The sequence below is a fragment of the Coregonus lavaretus genome, assembly GCF_964263955.1.
Source record: "Coregonus lavaretus genome assembly, chromosome: 7".
NCBI lineage: Eukaryota > Metazoa > Chordata > Actinopteri > Salmoniformes > Salmonidae > Coregonus > Coregonus lavaretus.
The window spans coordinates 23,668,591-23,686,183 of record NC_139994.1 but is presented as its reverse complement, the minus strand read 5'-3'; the positions used below and the strand labels follow the sequence as shown (position 1 = coordinate 23,686,183).

The following is a 17,593-nucleotide window of genomic DNA, read 5'->3' as shown; positions in this document are numbered from 1 at the left end:
GTTTATTGTATGGAAAAGGTTAATGAAATGAGGAAGAAATTCATGAAATGTCGTTTCACTCTCGACACTCAATCTGAGCAGGTTAATATAGTATAATTAGTAGGGCATTATATTGCATGTCCTCGTGTGAAAATAGCTGCAGTTGTACATCATTGAAACTTTGGAATGAGTCTACTCTTTCCCTGGAGTAGACAATCTTTATAAATATTCTGTGCTGGATAATGATTATTCAATGCTCAAAAATATGTAGGCTTTTTTATGTAGGCTAGGCTATAGGCCTAGGTTCAGTGTATGGTTAGGGTTTGGTGCCAAGTCTGCCCTCTGGTGGTTAGAGCACTCTGCAGTCAAACATACTGTTAAGTGCTGGGTGCGGAGTATACTGGGATCTTAATAATAGATGATAGTATTAATATATCTTAATCTAACCCTTAATCTAGTGTCTTTGAGGACAGGTGTATTTGAATAGGTTAAAAGCCCTTTGTTGAGTAGTTTATTGGGTTTTTGACATTTCTGCTGCTGATATTCTTTTTGACCATTTACTAGTTACTCCAATCCAACATGGATAGCGTATGTGGGAATTGAACCCACAACCTTTGTGGGGCCAAAACCGTGTTCCAACTATCTGAGCCTTATGATACTCCTTGCTTCATGTGGAAGTCAGCTTGATATGAAGGTCCAACTGTATTTGAATGCACTTCATTTTTAATGTGAAAGGTAAGCCTAACACCTGTCACTTTAATCTCTTGCGTAACAGGAACACCCGGGAGGTCTCTCAGCCGCTTCGACAGCTCGGACGTCGGCAACACCACGACACTGTTGCTAAGCGATGATGGGGACACGCTGTTTGTGGGAGCGCGGGATGCAGTTCTCTCATTGGATGTCAGCCAGGAGGACGCCATTGTGATGAGGAGCAAGGTGGGGGGGGTTGACATTTTACCATTGACATTGACACCCGTGTTATCAAGAAGTTATTAACAAGTATGATGAGCTTTATGAGACTTCATGCATAAGACCACCAGATTTTGTGGGAAAATACTTAAGCCCTACAGTTCATGCAGGCTATATCGGATCAGCAGTTTTCTGTTGGGAAATATTAAACACTGCATAGAGCCCATCTATGCTGCAGAAAATTTCCCCCTCCAGTGGTTTAGTTCAGCGGTTGTCATCTGAAACACAAACACAGCTGGTTCAAGTCTTAACACTGACCTCTCTCCCTCCATTCTTCTCTCAGCTGGACTGGTCCCCCTCAGAGAAGGACCTGGACGAATGCTCCATGAAGGGCAAGAAAAAGGCAAGTTAACCCTGGCTCTTCCGTTCAACTCATTAGCATTATTAATGCCGCATGCTGCCAGTGTTTCCCCCTAGATTTGATCTTGGATGGGCAATTTAGGCCCCTGAAATAATATCACAAGGTTTTTCAATAGCACTTAATTTGAACTTTAGAACTTAGATGATAACTTAATACATTAGAAATTTAATAAAACAACAAAGCAAGTAGGTGGGAGGATATGATAAGGCTGGGCAAGCGGGTCTGTCTTAGGGAGGAGAAACATTACTCAGCGGAGGCACAGCTGTCGCTGCATTCCACTACCAGCCACCCCACCAAGACTGTAATTCCCTAATGGAATGTTTTTGCTATTTGATTGGATAACTTAAACCGGCTTCCTGGCCGTCAATGTGCTTGCGATACAAAAGGAGGAAGTTGATACAAGATGGTCTTAGCCAATAGGGATTAGCAGACCTATGGACCTGTAGGTGCAGGGTTCGCGTTAACGCAGAATTCTGCGTTTTTCACACAAGATAAAATGTCTTGCCGCATTTTGTAAACGCAGATCTAACATGCTTCTTATTGTAATTGCTGCTCGGCATCAGACTAACTTTGGGCTTCAGTTGCACTTCTCCACTTGGATGAGAATTCAAAAACAGGCATTCTTTTAGCAGACAGCACTGTGGCTGATGTGTAGCTACTTTTCTCCGGTACCTTTCTATGTGTATCCTACTTTCTCCGGTAAAATGCAAGATTAACTTCAAGCAAAACATTAGTAAATGTAAATTGCTACATTCTTTCTTTAATAAACATTAGCAATATGAAGGCCATGCATAGTTTTAGCAAAAAAGACCTTGCTTTTTCATTGTATGCGCATTTTCTTGTGTAGCTGCTAGCCAAATAGCGTTGCACTTCTGTTGTCATTTGATGAAGCTATTTTCTGCTGAATGTGTTGCACTAATGTATTTACTTTGAAGGGAAACTATAGTTGCACTCCCCTGATCACTCTATTGAAGAAAAAAAAAAAGTTGACTTTCAAAATAAAACGCAGGTGAAATGCTTTAAAACGCAGATTTTTGGATGGTCTGCGTTCTGAAAATGCAGATTTCTGAACTCTTAACATGACCCCTGACGTAGCACCACTGGCAATGGGCTTAGCTACATTTCACATATCTTCCTCTGTGACAGGTCAAACAGAGCCAATCTTCTATACCTGTCCATAGTATAAATCAGATGAGCAATGACCATAATGGCCATGCATACAAAAAAAGACCAATCGCATTATACAATATAGACTTCATCCTCTTCAAAGGTTATGCGGTAGCTTATACACGAAGGTAGCTTGCACAGCTTATGCACTAAGGTAAATATGTGTCAACATTACTGACATGGCCCACATCCCATGATTAAGATTTGAGGAAGGAGCTGTGATAAGTTATATCTGACAGAGGGATAAAAAAATTATGCGACGCAAGCTGCTCTGAGCGTGTATGTGTGTGTGTGTGGTGGGGGAGAATAGACGCAATTCTCGCAATAAAGTCTTTACGCTTGATCTAATTCAAGTTAAAAGCAAGTTAATGGCCTTCATTAGAATGAACGTTGGTGGGGCAGAAACAAGGAAATGCCATGGCTTATTGTAATGTAGGTCTCCCATGAAGTAAGCCTCCACGTGTGGCTTCATTAAACTAAGTAATAAGATTAGGGTTACCAGCGCTATTGGCTTACTGGCACTAACGGTGCTCCCTCCCTCTTACCTGCTCTCTTTAGGTAGACTGACCCAAGCTTTGTTGCAGGGTCACCCAGTTCTGGTTCTGGAAGTTCATTGTGTTTTGGAGGTTTATTTATTTGGCTTGGCTATCAGGTTTATTTATTTGGCTTGGCTATCACCTATCACACTTGGCAAAAGTTTAAATTCTACAATTCCTAGAACAAGAGTATTGTGTAGACTGGAGTGACAGACAGTAGCACACAGTGTGCCTCAAGGACCAGAATTAGGAAACCATTTTACAACACTGTCTTACAGTTTTCTGCACTCACATTTCTAGGAACTGTACCTAGTTATTTGCACTGTCTAAAAATGTTCTTGGTCCCTATCTTGTGTCCCCTCTTCAGACGGACTGTCCCAACTTCATCCGGGTGCTGCAGTTCCTCAACTCAACGCACATGTATGCCTGTGGAACCTTCGCCTTCAGCCCACGCTGCACCTACATCGTAAGATGCTCTTCTTTCCAGATCATTATTTTATCTTTCTCCATGTTTCTCTTTCTCCAAACTGAAACAAGCTTTTACTGGCGCTACATACATTTGTACAGTATGTTGGAACCCACACCTACATAGATTATTTTCTCAAAATACTTTTCTCATACTCAAATAAAAACAAGCTTTATCGTCACCAAATATACGATTCAGTGTTATCCAAGCAGTGTACTCAAGGGCAAATACAGTGAGGACAACAAGAACTTAACAAGTTTGTATTATTCATTCTACACAATCTCGAATTTACATCACAGTCTCTAACTTATTTTATTGGTTGTTTGTCCGTATTTGCTCACTCCTTCTGCCACTGCCTCCCTCACCCTCTCTGTACTCATTTTTGTTCCATCTATCACTTCCTCTCTCCCACTCACTGAGTATCTTCTCCAACTCTCTTAAGAGGGTAATGGTGCTTGGTCATGGGCTGTACAGTAAACCTATATTAGATATCCAATGGCAACGACATTAGTGCCAAGCACATCACGGCTGTAGGTTATTTTTTGCTCAGAAACGTGCGTGCCAGTGCTTCACACAAGATTGATAATTTCTTAATCCAGTTATGTGTGGTACTGAGCTCAACAACCAGCCCCGGCAATGTTTTCGTACTCTGCTGGCTCGCCCCCTGAGTCTGATGCCCAGGGGCTGAGACTGTGTGTGTGTGTGTGTGTGTGAGAGAGCATTTCTGTGTGATGATGTTTAAGAGAATGGATCCTTGTGTGACCACTAGTCCAGCCTGTTAACTAGGGTCATGTTGATGCTGGCAGCTTTACTCTACTACATTCACATAGCCAACGCTAGCCGGGCCACTCAGACAGGATATCCCTCATATATAATGATGCCCAAGTCTGGGCTACACTTGTATCTATCTGTGTCTGTGGTATAGATAAACCATTTGCTGTTGCTCCTTTATATACTTAGCTAGAATAAAGCATCCTTTAGCATCAAAGAAGCCTGTGTTTGTCTTAAGTTGCCTAACACTTGTAGGTTTTTAGCGGCTATACTGGAAGCGTATCCCAGAGGAAGCTCAAGCCTCTTAAAGTATTTACCCTCATGAGTCGATGGTCAATTAGCAGAAAATAGAGCCAAGCATAATGTCACACTTCAAAATGACGATTAATTGACTACAGGGGGAGGGTATCACTTGTGGCATATGCTGGGCAAAAATTAAGAGTCCAGTGTAGCAGGTCTGTAACTCTTATGGTCTTAGATAAAACTGCACTAAACACGGACAACGTTGGCTCCCTCATGAGTCATGACCTTTGGTGTGACCCTACTCTGCTCTTTTCCCTATAGAACTCTGAGATGTTCTCCCTGGTGATGAGCCCCAGCGGAAAGCCAGAGGAGGGCAGAGGTCGCTGCCCCTACGACCCCTACCAACGTAACTCGGCCATCACCGTCGGTAAAGAGATGACTCGCAGGAAGTGGAGGGGGTAGATAAAGAACAACAGGGGCAGAGCCTTCTCTTTAGACAAGGAAATGTAATTGGCAAAGGGCATTGATGACATCATAGCCTTACACGTTCTCCAGGAAGTGTTCCATTACGGTCGGAGCTCCAGTCAATGTAATCACTCTAACCCAATGGCTTTCAATGTACTGAATGGAACCAATGATATCATGCTCGTCATGGTATACTGGTGTCTACTCTTGTAGATCTGAAAGGATTTGATAGGTCTGAGTTATATGACAAAAAAATGTCACCCAACCAATGATAAGGCAATATGAAGCAATTAACATATTGCTTGAACCAATCCAATCCTTTCAGATCTACAGGAGTGCCTAGGGGGATAGGGATCCATGTGGGATTCATGTGAACTTCTTGGTCTCTTCGATGTCATATTTGTCCCATCTCATTGTAGGAGGGTGTAGGGTGTTAAGAATAGTGTGCATAAAGGTGGTGGAGATTGCCATGATAATGTGGTGGCGTTTAGTCTGTGTTTGTGTGAGAGCGAGGAAGAGCAGATGCTAATAATCCTCTTGTCCATAAATCCTTGGCCTGATGTTTTTATCTTTATGTGGGCGGCATGTGACTGCTAGCAAACATTACAGTAGGGGGGCAGTTTTACCTATATATCTGCCAGTGGCCATAATTAGCATTTTATGTTTTCGAGATTGAGTTCACTTACCGTTTGAAATTTGACTGGTTGTGAGAATCTCTCCCCAGCAGAGCTTGCTCATATGACAACTCTGCCACGTACTACGCAAGGTTAATGGTAAACATTGCAAACATCTTGTATCCCTCGCAATAAATATCAAGTCTTGACAGAATCTGTCGTCACCTGCTAAGGCATTGTGTCTTGATGTGGAAGGCCATTTCATGCACTGACTGTTTTTCTTTCCTCTGACCATGACCTTGTTGTCATCCAAAGCCAGTACATTTATTTAACTCTATCATTAATAGAGGTATTGCACTCTGTTAATGGTGGTGGAATTTGTCTGCTTTGGCTGTTATGTAATTCTCCTGTATGTTTACTCAGATTAAACGTGTTTGAGGCACACAGAGGCTCGTACTGGATGACGCTCACTGTGTGTGTGTGTGTCTTCAGATGGAGAGCTGTACACTGGAACGGTAGCGGACTACATGGGAAACCGGCCAGTCATCTCCCGCCACCTCAGCGAGGGCAGCCATGTTGATCTGAAGCTGGATGACACTTTGGGATGGCTGGAGGGTACGTGTCTGCAACGAACTACTCATGATGTATTACACACATCCCCAAGGCTCTTACATATATTGGATATTTAGCAATATGTGACAGAGGGAAAAATACCTACAAGAGACTTTTCCCACATAAAGCACAGCTTAAAGGAAATGTACATTTCGACTTCTATATTTAAACTGGTCTTTTAAAGGACTCGATTTTTTAAAAGGAAATAGTTGAATCATAAGTCGTTTGGTGTTGGTTAAGCCTCCTAACCAATACGTCTGGAATACTTTCCAATGATTTGTTCGTTAATTAATTGGCCTAACAAGCTTTCAGTAACACACTTATCTCTCGATTAGTCTAGCCAATTGTTCAATCTTTTTCTCCAGATCCCACTTTCATCAGCTCCAACTTCGTCCCCAGTGAGGAGAAGATCTATTTCTTCTTCAGCGAGGTGGGCCGGGAGTACGACTTCATTGACAAGTTCACTGTATCTCGCATCGCCCAAGTCTGCACGGTAAGACCCTAAGAGCTGCATTGTTGTGTGGTTGTACGTCATTGATTGTGTGGTTGTACATCTGCGTGTGTGCAGATGCATGTTGATAATAATCCTCTCAGCCATTTCCTGTCTGTCCCAGAGTGACATTGGGGGCCATCGTACCCTGCAGCGACGCTGGACCACCTTCGCCAAAGCCCAGCTCCTGTGCCAGTCTGACCACGAGCTGCCCTACAATGTCATCCAGGACATCGTCACCCTCCCGCCACCTGAGGGGGCCCCAGTGGACGACACCCTTTTCTTCGGCATCTTCAGCTCTCAGTGGTCAGTAGTTTACACATTCTATACGCTATGAATGGGATTAAGTAATCTGTTGACAGTCTCCTGTACGAATGGCAACTGTTGTTTCTTGTTAGCAGGTCTTAATAATATGTACAGGTCTGTCACCAGATCTTAACCCAATTGAACACTTATGAGAACCAGTAGCGGTGTGTGGGTAAAATCACTGGGGAAGCCAAAAAAAAAATATCCATATTACAACCTATGTGTTCTGATAATTGCGTTGTTTGCTCTATAACCTGTGAGTTCATATGCCTTGACACCGTGATGTGTAGGCCTAAAGGCCAAGACAATAAGAAGACAGTGGCAGAATAAATTCAACCACACCTTTGTTTCATCACAAAACCGGAGAGCAACCTCTGTCCAGTGAAGTCCACAAAGCATATTGCATGTAACAAAAAGTTTCATGACCTACAGCATGGTCAAGCAAGTTAATGTTTCTGACATTTTCAGACCACTAAACAACTATTTATTTAGAACCATGGAGATTTACCGCAAGTCGTAAAGAAAACAGGAGCTGCCTCCACTATTCCAGCACCATTTCAACTTCAACATTTCAATATCATCAAATCACCTATGCTTAGTCTAATACAGTGACAACTAAAAGATATCAAAACAATTTAGTCCAATCAACAAAAGCTAAATATGATGTGGCTGTCCATGGTTCAGATATCTCTCTCTATGTGTGGATTGGTGGGTGGGTGGGTGCGTATTGAACTTCCATCTTCTCAGGCCAGGGGTACAATGTATGAATTAATGCTTGGATCAGAATTGCCGTTATAATCAATGGCCAGTATGGAGAATTAAGTAAAACCACAAGTCCAAATCCCTATCTCCATCCATGGCTAATTTAGGAAAGGGCCAATTTTAGCTCGCTGGATAGCCACACAACACAATGAGGTGCAACAATTCAAGTTGTTTCTGTCAATGACGTATGCTCTCAATGCGATTTGATAGGAGTGACGTCAAATCCAAACTGGCTTCCCTTGACACTTTCTTTTTTTTGGTGCGCAGGGACTATTCACAGTTGAGCTCACTCGGTTTAGCTCAATGCTGATTGGCTATTTTATTAAAAAATCATCAAGGGAGGCCAAATACTCGCTGGCGTCCCCTGCGTTCAATGCAACGGGCGGCAGCAATGTCATACTCTTGGACCAGATAGCATCAGATAGATGGCCTACACATAGAGGGGCAGTGTTTCGCTCGCTCAGATGCTTTCTCCGGTGAGATACATTCAGCCTCTTGCGAATTGAAAGAAAATTATGAAACACAGAGAGACGAAAGATAGATTATTTGATGTTTTTTTTCTTTTTTCACATCCATGAATGCACGCCACTGATGGGAACACTTTCTGGAGCGGTGTCTGAGACTGCGTTTTCCACCACCATCAACAAAACACAAAATGATGGAATTTCTCGTGGAAGAATGGTGTCGCACCCCTCCAATATAGAGTTCTAGACACTTGTAGAATCTTTGCCACGGCACATTGAAGCTGTTCTGGCGGCTCGTGGTGGCCCAACGCCCTATTAAGATACTTTATGTTGGTGTTTCCTTTTTTTTGGCAGTTACTTGTACCTTGCTAGAGAATGACCAGTCCCGGTCTTTTCTAGTACAGTATATGAACTGAAAAATATTTGTCAAATAAGACCACTTTTTTGAAAGACTGGTTGGTGTGTCGAGGGTTTTTGAAACGAGTGCGTTTCAGAAGGGTGTTCATGATTTGCGGATTTTTTACAAGTTTTTACAAATGTAGCTGCTACCAGATTGTAGCATGGTTGTGACCGCAAGTGTCTTTGATGTTTGTGCACTACTAGGTCAGTGAACTCAGGGCAGTCGGCAGTGTGTGCGTTCCGCCTTGGTGACATCAAAGCGGTCTTCGCAGGCAACTACAAGGTCCTGAATCGGGACACGCTTCGGTGGAGCATGCGGGTTCAGGAGAAGGTCGCCAACCCGGGAGAGGTAAGCAGTGTCCCCGTCTCGAATGACAGAGGTCCCCAGAGGGTTAGAATAATTAAATTGGCTTGTTAGCTAATTTTGACTTCTTCTAAGAAGTTGGATGAAAGGAAAAGATACATAAGAAGTTAAAACAACTTCTCTAGACAAAACAATGCTGGGAGAATGCCTTGTTTATACTTGCCTAGGTAAATGTTAGTTAAGTTTCTGATTTGTCTTGGATTTCTTTACATATGGTGTTGTCTCCCCATGTTGTATTGGATTGAGGATCAATCAGCCATGCCTTACATCAGTGGTATTCAAATGTAAAACATTTATTTGAATTTTTTGGGAACAAAACATTCTGAGTACAGGTTATTGTATGGGACAATATACAAACGTTTTTGAGAAAGATCATTTGAAAGATTCAATTTTATTGAGTAAATGTATTTATTGGTTTCTTTTTGATTTTGATAAGAGATGAAGATGCAATGAATTGAAGGTTACTTGTTGTATAAATCTAAATTTACAGATTTTAAGGTTGTGTCATCGGATTTGGGGTGGGGTGAAATTCTTGGGGAAACAATGGGGTCCCCAGAAATTCTGGTGGAAAAAATGGGGTCCCCTTTGAAAAAGTTTGAATACCACTGCCTTAGCTCATAAGCGTGGCCTGGTTTGATGTTCAATAACGAAGAAACTTCCACACATAATAAATGTGATATTGGAGTTTTAAGACTTTGAAGTCTTCTTTATTCATAGTTTCCTTTTCTCCAAGCTCCTTAACATACTTGCTGTGGATGACTCCCACACAGGCCAATTGGCATACAGCTGGATGTTTCTCAGTAGCTGTGCCTGGCTCAATCCCATTTGTCTCTCCCTCGTCTCAGTGTGGTCTGCACAACGCCTCAGACAACACCCTTCGCTTTGTCAAAGAAAACTTCCTTGCGGACGACAGCGTACACCCTGTGGGGCGGAGCCTGACCATGGTGTCACCTGACCAGCACTACAGCCATGTGGTCACGCAGAGAGTACAGGCCGCCAATGGCAAGGACTACACCGTTCTCTTCCTGCTCACAGGTACTGGACATGTATTTAACTCAGTGTGGCAGGCAGTTGAACTGGAATCGGCCTAAATATGAATGTATTACTCAGTACATGTATGCATGTGCACACCATTACCGTGTTAGTCAATTCTTTCACACTTGCTTTCAGAATCTGGCTACCTCCACAAAGCAGTGCTGCTGGAGAAGGGTGCACACATCATTGAGGAGATCCAGGTCTTCGAGCGGCCTCAGCCCGTGAAGAACCTCCTGCTCTCCATATCCAAGGTACCGTTTGAGTCATTGGGTATTCTCCATCTCAAGTAGGCAGGTAGCTTAGTGGTTAAGAGCGTTGTGCCAGTAACCGAAAGGTCTCTGGTTCTAATCCCCGAGCCGACTAGGTGAAAAATCTGTCGATGTGCCCTTGAGCAAGGCACTTAACCCTAATTGCTCCTGTAAGTCGCTCTGGATAAGAGCGTCTGCTAAATGACTAAAATGTAAATGTAAAGTCGAGTACTCATCCCACTTTACCCTCGCTTCGCTGTCACATTACATTTTAATGCAGAACCTGCTGGCACTTAACTTTACTTGAGTTACATAAGTATTCAGACCCTTTGCTATGGGACTCGAAATTGAGCTCAGGTGCATCCTGTTTCCATTGATCATCCTTGAGATGTTTCTACAACTTGGAATCCACCTGGGTAAATTCAATTGATTGGACATGATTTGGAAAGGCACACACCTGTCTATATAAGGTCCCAGAGTTGACACTGCAAAGACCAAGCCATGAGGTCGAAGGAATTGTCCGTAGAGCTCCGAGACAGGATTGTGTCGAGACACAGATCTAGGGTAGGGTACCACAAAATGTCTGCAGCATTGAAGGTCCCAATGAACACAGTGGCCTCCATCATTCTTAAATGGAAGACGTTTGGAACCACCAAGACTCTTCCTAGAGCTGGCCGCCCGGCCAAACTGAGCAATCGGGGGAGAAGGGCCTTGGTCAGCGAGGTGACCAAGAACCCGATGGTCACTCTGACAGAGCTCCAGAGTTCCTCTGTGGAGATGGGAGCACCTTCCAGAAGAACAACCATCTCTGCAGCACTCCACTAATCAGGCCTTTTATGGTAGAGTGGCCAGACAGAAGCCACTCCTCAGTAAAAGGCACATGACAGCCCGCTTGGAGTTTGCCAAAAGGCACATAAAGACCCTCAGACCATGAGAAACAAGATTCTCTGATCTGATGAGACAAACATTGAACTCTTTGGCCGGAATGCCAAGCGTCATGTCTGGAGGAAACTTGGCACCATCCCTGCGGTGAAGCATGGTGGTGGCAGCATCATGCTGTGGGGATGTTTTTCAGTGGCAGGAACTGGGAGACTAGTCAGCATCGAGAGAAAGATGAACGGCGAAAATTACAAAGAGAGCCTTGAAAACCTTCTCCAGAGCGCTCAGGACCTCAGACTTGGGCGAAGGTTCACCTTCCAACAGGATAACAACCCTAAGCACACAAGACAATGTAGGAGTGGCTTCGGGACTAGTGTCTGAATGTCCTTGAGTGGCCCAGCCAGAGCCTGGACTTGAACCCGATCAAACATCTCTGGAGAGACCTGAAAATAGCTGTGCAGCAACGCTCCCCATCCAACCTGACAGAGCTTGAGAGGATCTGCAGAGAAGAATGGGAGAAACTCCCCAAATACAGGTGTGCCAAGCTTGTACACCTGTAATCAATTTTAGAATAAGGCTGTAACGTAACAAAATGTGGAAAAAGTAAAGGGGTCTGAATACTTACCGAAGGCACTGTACATCTGGTCACCTCATACGTGACGTCCTTGTCAGTTCCTTTTACCGTGAGGAAAACGATTGCTCGCCCCTGAGGAGTAGATCACATTAAAGTTTAACAGTGGAGCGAGTGTCACGATAGTTATTTGCGTGATGCATATGGTGGGGCAGGCAGGCCCTGGTGAGGGGTCAGTGTATGTGTGTATGCGTGTATGCGTGCGCTGGGTTCATCTGCTCTCTAACCCCACCAGTATGCCCAGAGGTCTCAACCAATAATGTCACATCTGCTAGGGACTGGAAGATGGACATGGCCTGGGGAGTCTGTGTCACTTGCTGGCTTCACGCCTTCTGTGAAGTGCGAGGTGGTTGGTTAGCACGGAAGAGACACAAAGTCAATTGCACACGCAGAAACTGTGAAACATTTTTATTACCACCGCATATAATATTGCAAGGTTTTATCTAACAGCTTTCTTTGCAAATAATGAAATGCTGATGAGTAATAGAAATTGTCGAATTTTTGGGACTGTTGAACTATTGTTAAGTGTACACCATGGGGGGGAGGGAGAGAGAGGTGTGCACGGTTCAGTTTACTTCTGCTTCAGTATGGCTGTCTGTTGAAGTCATTTATTTAGGACATAATGTCACGTAGGGGTCACAACATGTCGCAGATAATCTTTCTTCTCTGATTGAACAAAAATATGCTCATTTAGCAGGCACTTTTATCCAAAGCAACTGTCGATTGAAAGGCTTATATTCAGTACGTGACCCATACCCACAACCCCGGTGTTGAGAGCGCCACGCTTCAACCAAGACTAACTGTCAAAATTAGCTTAAATTAATTATTCTCGTAATTACTACCCAATCCATCAGTTTGTGCCCTTGGTCATTAAGTGTGTACTAATGCTAACATGTTTCTGTCCTTATCCCCTATGTACACTAACATTAGCGACTTAGCACTAATGCTATCCTTCACCCCCACAGGGTGTGGTGTTTGTGGGCTCATCAGAAGGCGTGGTGAGGGTCCCGGCCTCCAACTGCTCCTACTACTGGAGCTGCGCCGAGTGTGTGCTGTCCCGGGATCCCTTCTGTGGCTGGGACCCCTCCAACAAAGTCTGCACCCACGCCACCAGCATCCAGGACAACGTGTGAGTGTCACACCCTATCATGTTACATTACATTACAACCACTCCACCCAGCAGGCACAACACCAATACACTGGAGGATTTATAGAATCTACCATGGCAAGTATAATATGCTACTTGCATAGAGCTGGGTGTTAAAAATTACTTTTGGATAAAGGCCGTTGCATTTGATTTTGTTGAATTAATTAATTTCCTTCAGGGCTGGATTCCCTGCACAGATGAGCCTAGTCCTTTACTAAAAAGCACTTTAAATGGATAATCTCCATTGAACATGCTTCATAGTACTACATGAGTAGACTTAAAGTGTCCCTAAAACCGTCCCATCATATTTAAGAATAAACAGAATAACATTGAATGGGTATTTATTTAGGGTATAGGTAAAGTACATACTTTATTGAGTCATATTTTTTTTTTTTTTTTTTTTTTTTTTACATTATAGAGTTAATCGAAAGGGGACCATCGCGCCCTCCCAGAAGTTTAGTTGGTGCGTAAAACCTGTGAATTCAGATAAGCAAAAAGTGATGGGTCCGCACTCAGAAAGATGTCGCATAAAGCTTACTTCATTTTTTTATATAATAAAAAATAATATTCACTGCATCAGGGATAGCGTACACAGACGTTTTGGCTTTGCAGCCTTCAGTGTGTAGGTACAATTAAATTATTTGTATGGCCTCCCGAGTGGCGCAGCGGTCTAAGGCACTGCATTGCAGTGTTGCGGCGTCACTACAGCCTGGGGTTCGATCCTGTGTCACAACCGGCCGTGACCGGCAGTCCCATAGGGTGGCGCACAATTGGCCCAGTGTCGTCCGGGTTAGGGGAGGGTTTTGCCGGGGGGCTTTAATTGGCTCATAGTGCTCTAGCGACTCCTTGTGGCGGGCCGGGCGCCTGCAGGCTGACTTCGGTCGTCAGTTGAACAGTGTTTCCTCCGACACATTGGTGCAGCTGGCTTCCGGGTTAAGCGAGCGGGTGTTAAGAAGCACGGCTTGGCGGGTCATGTTTTGGAGGACACATGACTCGACCTTCTCCTCTCCCGTGCAGCGATGAGACAAGATCGTAATCACAAAAGGGGGTACAATCTTCTACAAATAATAATTTATTTGTACCTACACACTAAAGAAGGCTGCAATGCCAAAACGTCTGTGTACACTATCCCTGATACAGTGAATAATAATACGAATATGAAGTAAGCTTTATGCGTCATTATAGAGTTAACCAGAATGTAAGCGGGAACTTTGCATGGACAGACGCACAGAATAAATCACACAAACTCACACGTAAACAAATGCATCGACCCACACACACACACACACACACAAACAGTGTTTATCTCCTCTTCTACAGAGGCCAGGATGTGGATGAAGGGAATGTGCAGGAGGCGTGTGCTTCGCCCAGATCCAGATTTGGACTGCACAAAGGTAAAGCAGGTGAGAATCACACATCTTCGTACTTATCCTTTTATCTATCTGTCAGACTAGTATAGTATAGCTAGATAGTATAGGATTCATAGGTTCCACCTCTATCACTCGGTTGCATCATGCCATTGTTATGAATGTTCTCAGCCGCCCGCTGCCGGCAGCGCCGTAGTGGTGCCCTAAAGTGGTGATAAGCCCAGTTGTTCTGGATGGAGGCTAACTACTACTAATGCCTGAAAATACGATGACATTGCTAAAGTAGTCAAATATTTAGTAGGAAACAACTTTGCGAGCATTATCATGTCGTCAAATGTACTTTAGTCAGATGGCAATGTTGTCATTAGCTAGCAATGTTTGTCAAAAATAGCTAGCAATGCTAATGTTAGCTAGCTAAAATCCGGTGGCCTCCCCTCAATCTTAGCTAGCTAGCTAATGTTATACTGCATCTAAAGTCAATCTGGCGCCAACAAAATTATGACAAAAGGTTTTCCTACTAATTATCTGCCTCCTTTTGAATGTCATAGTATTTCCAAGGCACTTTTGATGAAATCTTCATCAGCGCTCATTGACGATGCATTGAGTAGAATGCTCAGTCGGGCATCAATCCAAAACGAACATTCAAAACAATATTGTGACGAAACATGCAACTCATGAATACATAGATACACACTGCAGTGTGTGTGTGCTCAAGCCTTTGTTTGTGGGCTAGCCGCTAGCTTAGCCGCTAACTGCCATATCTAGCATCCGTCTCAGTCTAAGCTTGGGCCTCAGTCAGTGACTCCTGATTTCTGTTAGACTCCTTTCCCCCAGGCGAGCTGGTGTCTGTGTCCCTGAATGAGGTGGTGCGACTGCAGTGCCCAGAGGCCTCGAGCCTGGCCCACCGCCACTGGGAGCGACCCAACAGCCGCCTCTCCCCGGACCTCTACCTGCAGTTGGAGGACGGAAGCCTGCACTTCCTGGCCACGCCCACCACCCTGGGCCACTACCTGTGTCTCTCCACAGAGAACGGCTTCCAGCAGAACCTGGCCATCTACCAGGTAAAGCAGAAGAGCAGCCCCACCCCTCTGGCCACTGCCCCTGGCATGACGCCCACCCGCCCCCAGAGCCCGGCACTCCCCCAGAGCCCGGCCCTCCCCTCAACCACCCAGGCCAGCTCAGGAGGATGGTTCACCCCACACTTGACTGGGCCCAAGCAGACCGAGCCGGAGCCCACCGAGCCGGCAAGGGAGACTCCGGTCACCACGAGGCGGACCAGCAGGAACTTTACTTTCTGGGTGGAGCAGTCGGGGGAGACTGAGGCGGAGTCGCGGGGAGGGGAGAAGCTGCTGCTGGTGAACACCTACCTGAAGGAGCTGTTGGTGGTGTCTGTACTGCTAGTGTGCTGCGTTAGCATTCTGCTAACCATGGCACTATATAGCATGAAGCAGCGCTGCCGCAGCAGGACGGCGCCCCAGGCCAACACCCCAGGGAGGGACTCTGAGAGGGGTGGCCCTCAGGAGCGGGAGGCCCTTCAGGGGAATCAGTCGCCGCGCAGCAATGACAAGCGGAACGGGCAGCTGGCACACAACGGCCAAGCCAACGGGGTCGTGTGCAACGGCACGCCGAGGGGCTATAATGGGCATCTGCCCAACACCCCTATCTGAGCACAGTCAACCACATCTCACCCTAACTATTGACATACCATATCCACACAACCTGAGAACAATGTAGCCTTTACATGGTCACTCTGATTTTACATCAACACGGCTAACTGCAGCACTGTGTGTGGACTGTCATGACAGTGAGTAAGACTGTATGGCCTGATGTGGTAACTCAACTAAAAGTACACCGTTTTCTTCTGGTACGATACCAGCCTGTGTGAATAAAATGGGCAGACAGATAAACATGATTCACTGCTGTTATATAATATTGTGTATTATTGTGCTGTATATACTTTGGAGACGAGGTTCCATTGACTAGACTGTTATTGTGTATTTAATGAAAGAGCCAAGAAAGCCGATTTTATCGAATGTACATGAAGGACTGCATCACTTCACTGCCACAAAAACTGCCTCTGCCACTACACTGCCACAAAAAAAAAACGAAATGGCTCCTAAAGAGGTTTCCTAGCACTAACTATTAACTAACGTGTCCACTCAAATCACAGGCAGTGTGGATGCATATCGCGAGGAACACAAAAACAGCCTTTTCTGTTGTAACAGTGATTTTGTAGCATTAGGTCTACATTGCTAAACCACTTTCTTTCTATGCAGCGTCATAGCGAAAGTTAGCGGAGCACGTCGTATGGTACAATGTTCTATTGTTATTTATTTTGCTGGTTTATTTTTGTCATTCTGTTGAATGTGCTGCCAATGACTTCAAGTATTTCTAACTTGCTTTTCTTTTTTCTCTTTCACCCAAAACGCACATTTCTGGAAATCCTGCAGTCTGTGAAGCCATGAGAACATGATGTTGATTTGACACTGTAGGGCTTATCTCTTCCAGAAACAAACAAGTTTATGCTGGTGTTTAGAGACCTTTTAGTTTAGATAATGTATGTGTTGTCAGCTAATTAACTGGACAGAAATCTGAAAATCACTTCGAAAACTGTGATATTGCCAAAATTGCATTTAGAATGAAAACACATGTTTTTTTGCTAGACAGCTATTCAGAAACTAAAAACAGATGAAAAAGTTGGTTCATTTTAAGCTGCTTTAGATGATGATGAGAAAGACTAATAGTTATTAAACAAATGTATGGTACTCCTTGTCTTTGGTACAGATCACAAACCACTTAAATAAGTTGTTTTGTCTTTATTTTTATACAATCGTATCTTACTGTTGCAAATAAACTGTTCAATTTGTGCAAAAATAATCTGTGTCATTTGCGTTGAATTTAGGCCTACTGCAGAAAATCACATTATTTTAAAGCATTTTAAAGCTTCACAGTAATATGTTATTACTGTAAGCTTCATTGAGTAGGATTTAAGAGAAAATGACTCCAGGCTATTCTCCATAAAAATGTGCCATTGTGCTGTGTTGTGAAACAATTTTTCACAAAAATATGATTCTGTCCCGTAAGTCTTCATAGTCAAAAGACCAACGATTGGGCAATAGATCAGAATCTGGCTGCCTGTGTAAATGCAGCCATAGTATGATATGCCTAAGGGCATACAGAAGGGCTTGATAGAGAAATACATTTGATGGCTTGCTACAATGAACTGATAAGATGACTGGACTCAACATGATCAGATTGATTTTCATCAGTGTCTTTAGATGTAATATACAGTAGTTTGTCGACTGAACTGGCTCCATA

At 44.0% G+C, this 17,593-nt stretch overlaps 1 protein-coding gene across 3 annotated transcripts in view; it reads left to right on the top strand.

Annotated features, from left to right (window-relative positions):
• The window catches only part of LOC311132817 (semaphorin-4A-like), a 53,050-nt gene extending 35,898 nt beyond the window's left edge, over positions 1–17,152 (top strand). For 2 of the 3 annotated variants that reach the window (XM_084166161.1, XM_084166160.1), the window contains exons 3-15: positions 755–915; positions 1,232–1,291; positions 3,380–3,478; positions 4,814–4,919; positions 6,064–6,186; positions 6,549–6,676; positions 6,798–6,979; positions 8,809–8,953; positions 9,814–10,003; positions 10,139–10,254; positions 12,727–12,890; positions 14,229–14,311; positions 15,095–17,152. In XM_084166161.1, the coding sequence (XP_084022287.1) occupies positions 755–915; positions 1,232–1,291; positions 3,380–3,478; positions 4,814–4,919; positions 6,064–6,186; positions 6,549–6,676; positions 6,798–6,979; positions 8,809–8,953; positions 9,814–10,003; positions 10,139–10,254; positions 12,727–12,890; positions 14,229–14,311; positions 15,095–15,942 (2,405 nt within the window). In that variant the 3' untranslated portion in view covers positions 15,943–17,152. The remainder of the gene's footprint in view (positions 1–754; positions 916–1,231; positions 1,292–3,379; positions 3,479–4,813; positions 4,920–6,063; positions 6,187–6,548; positions 6,677–6,797; positions 6,980–8,808; positions 8,954–9,813; positions 10,004–10,138; positions 10,255–12,726; positions 12,891–14,228; positions 14,312–15,094) is intronic. The other variant, XM_084166162.1, reaches the window with a different exon arrangement.
• The last annotated feature ends 441 nt before the right edge of the window (positions 17,153–17,593 follow it).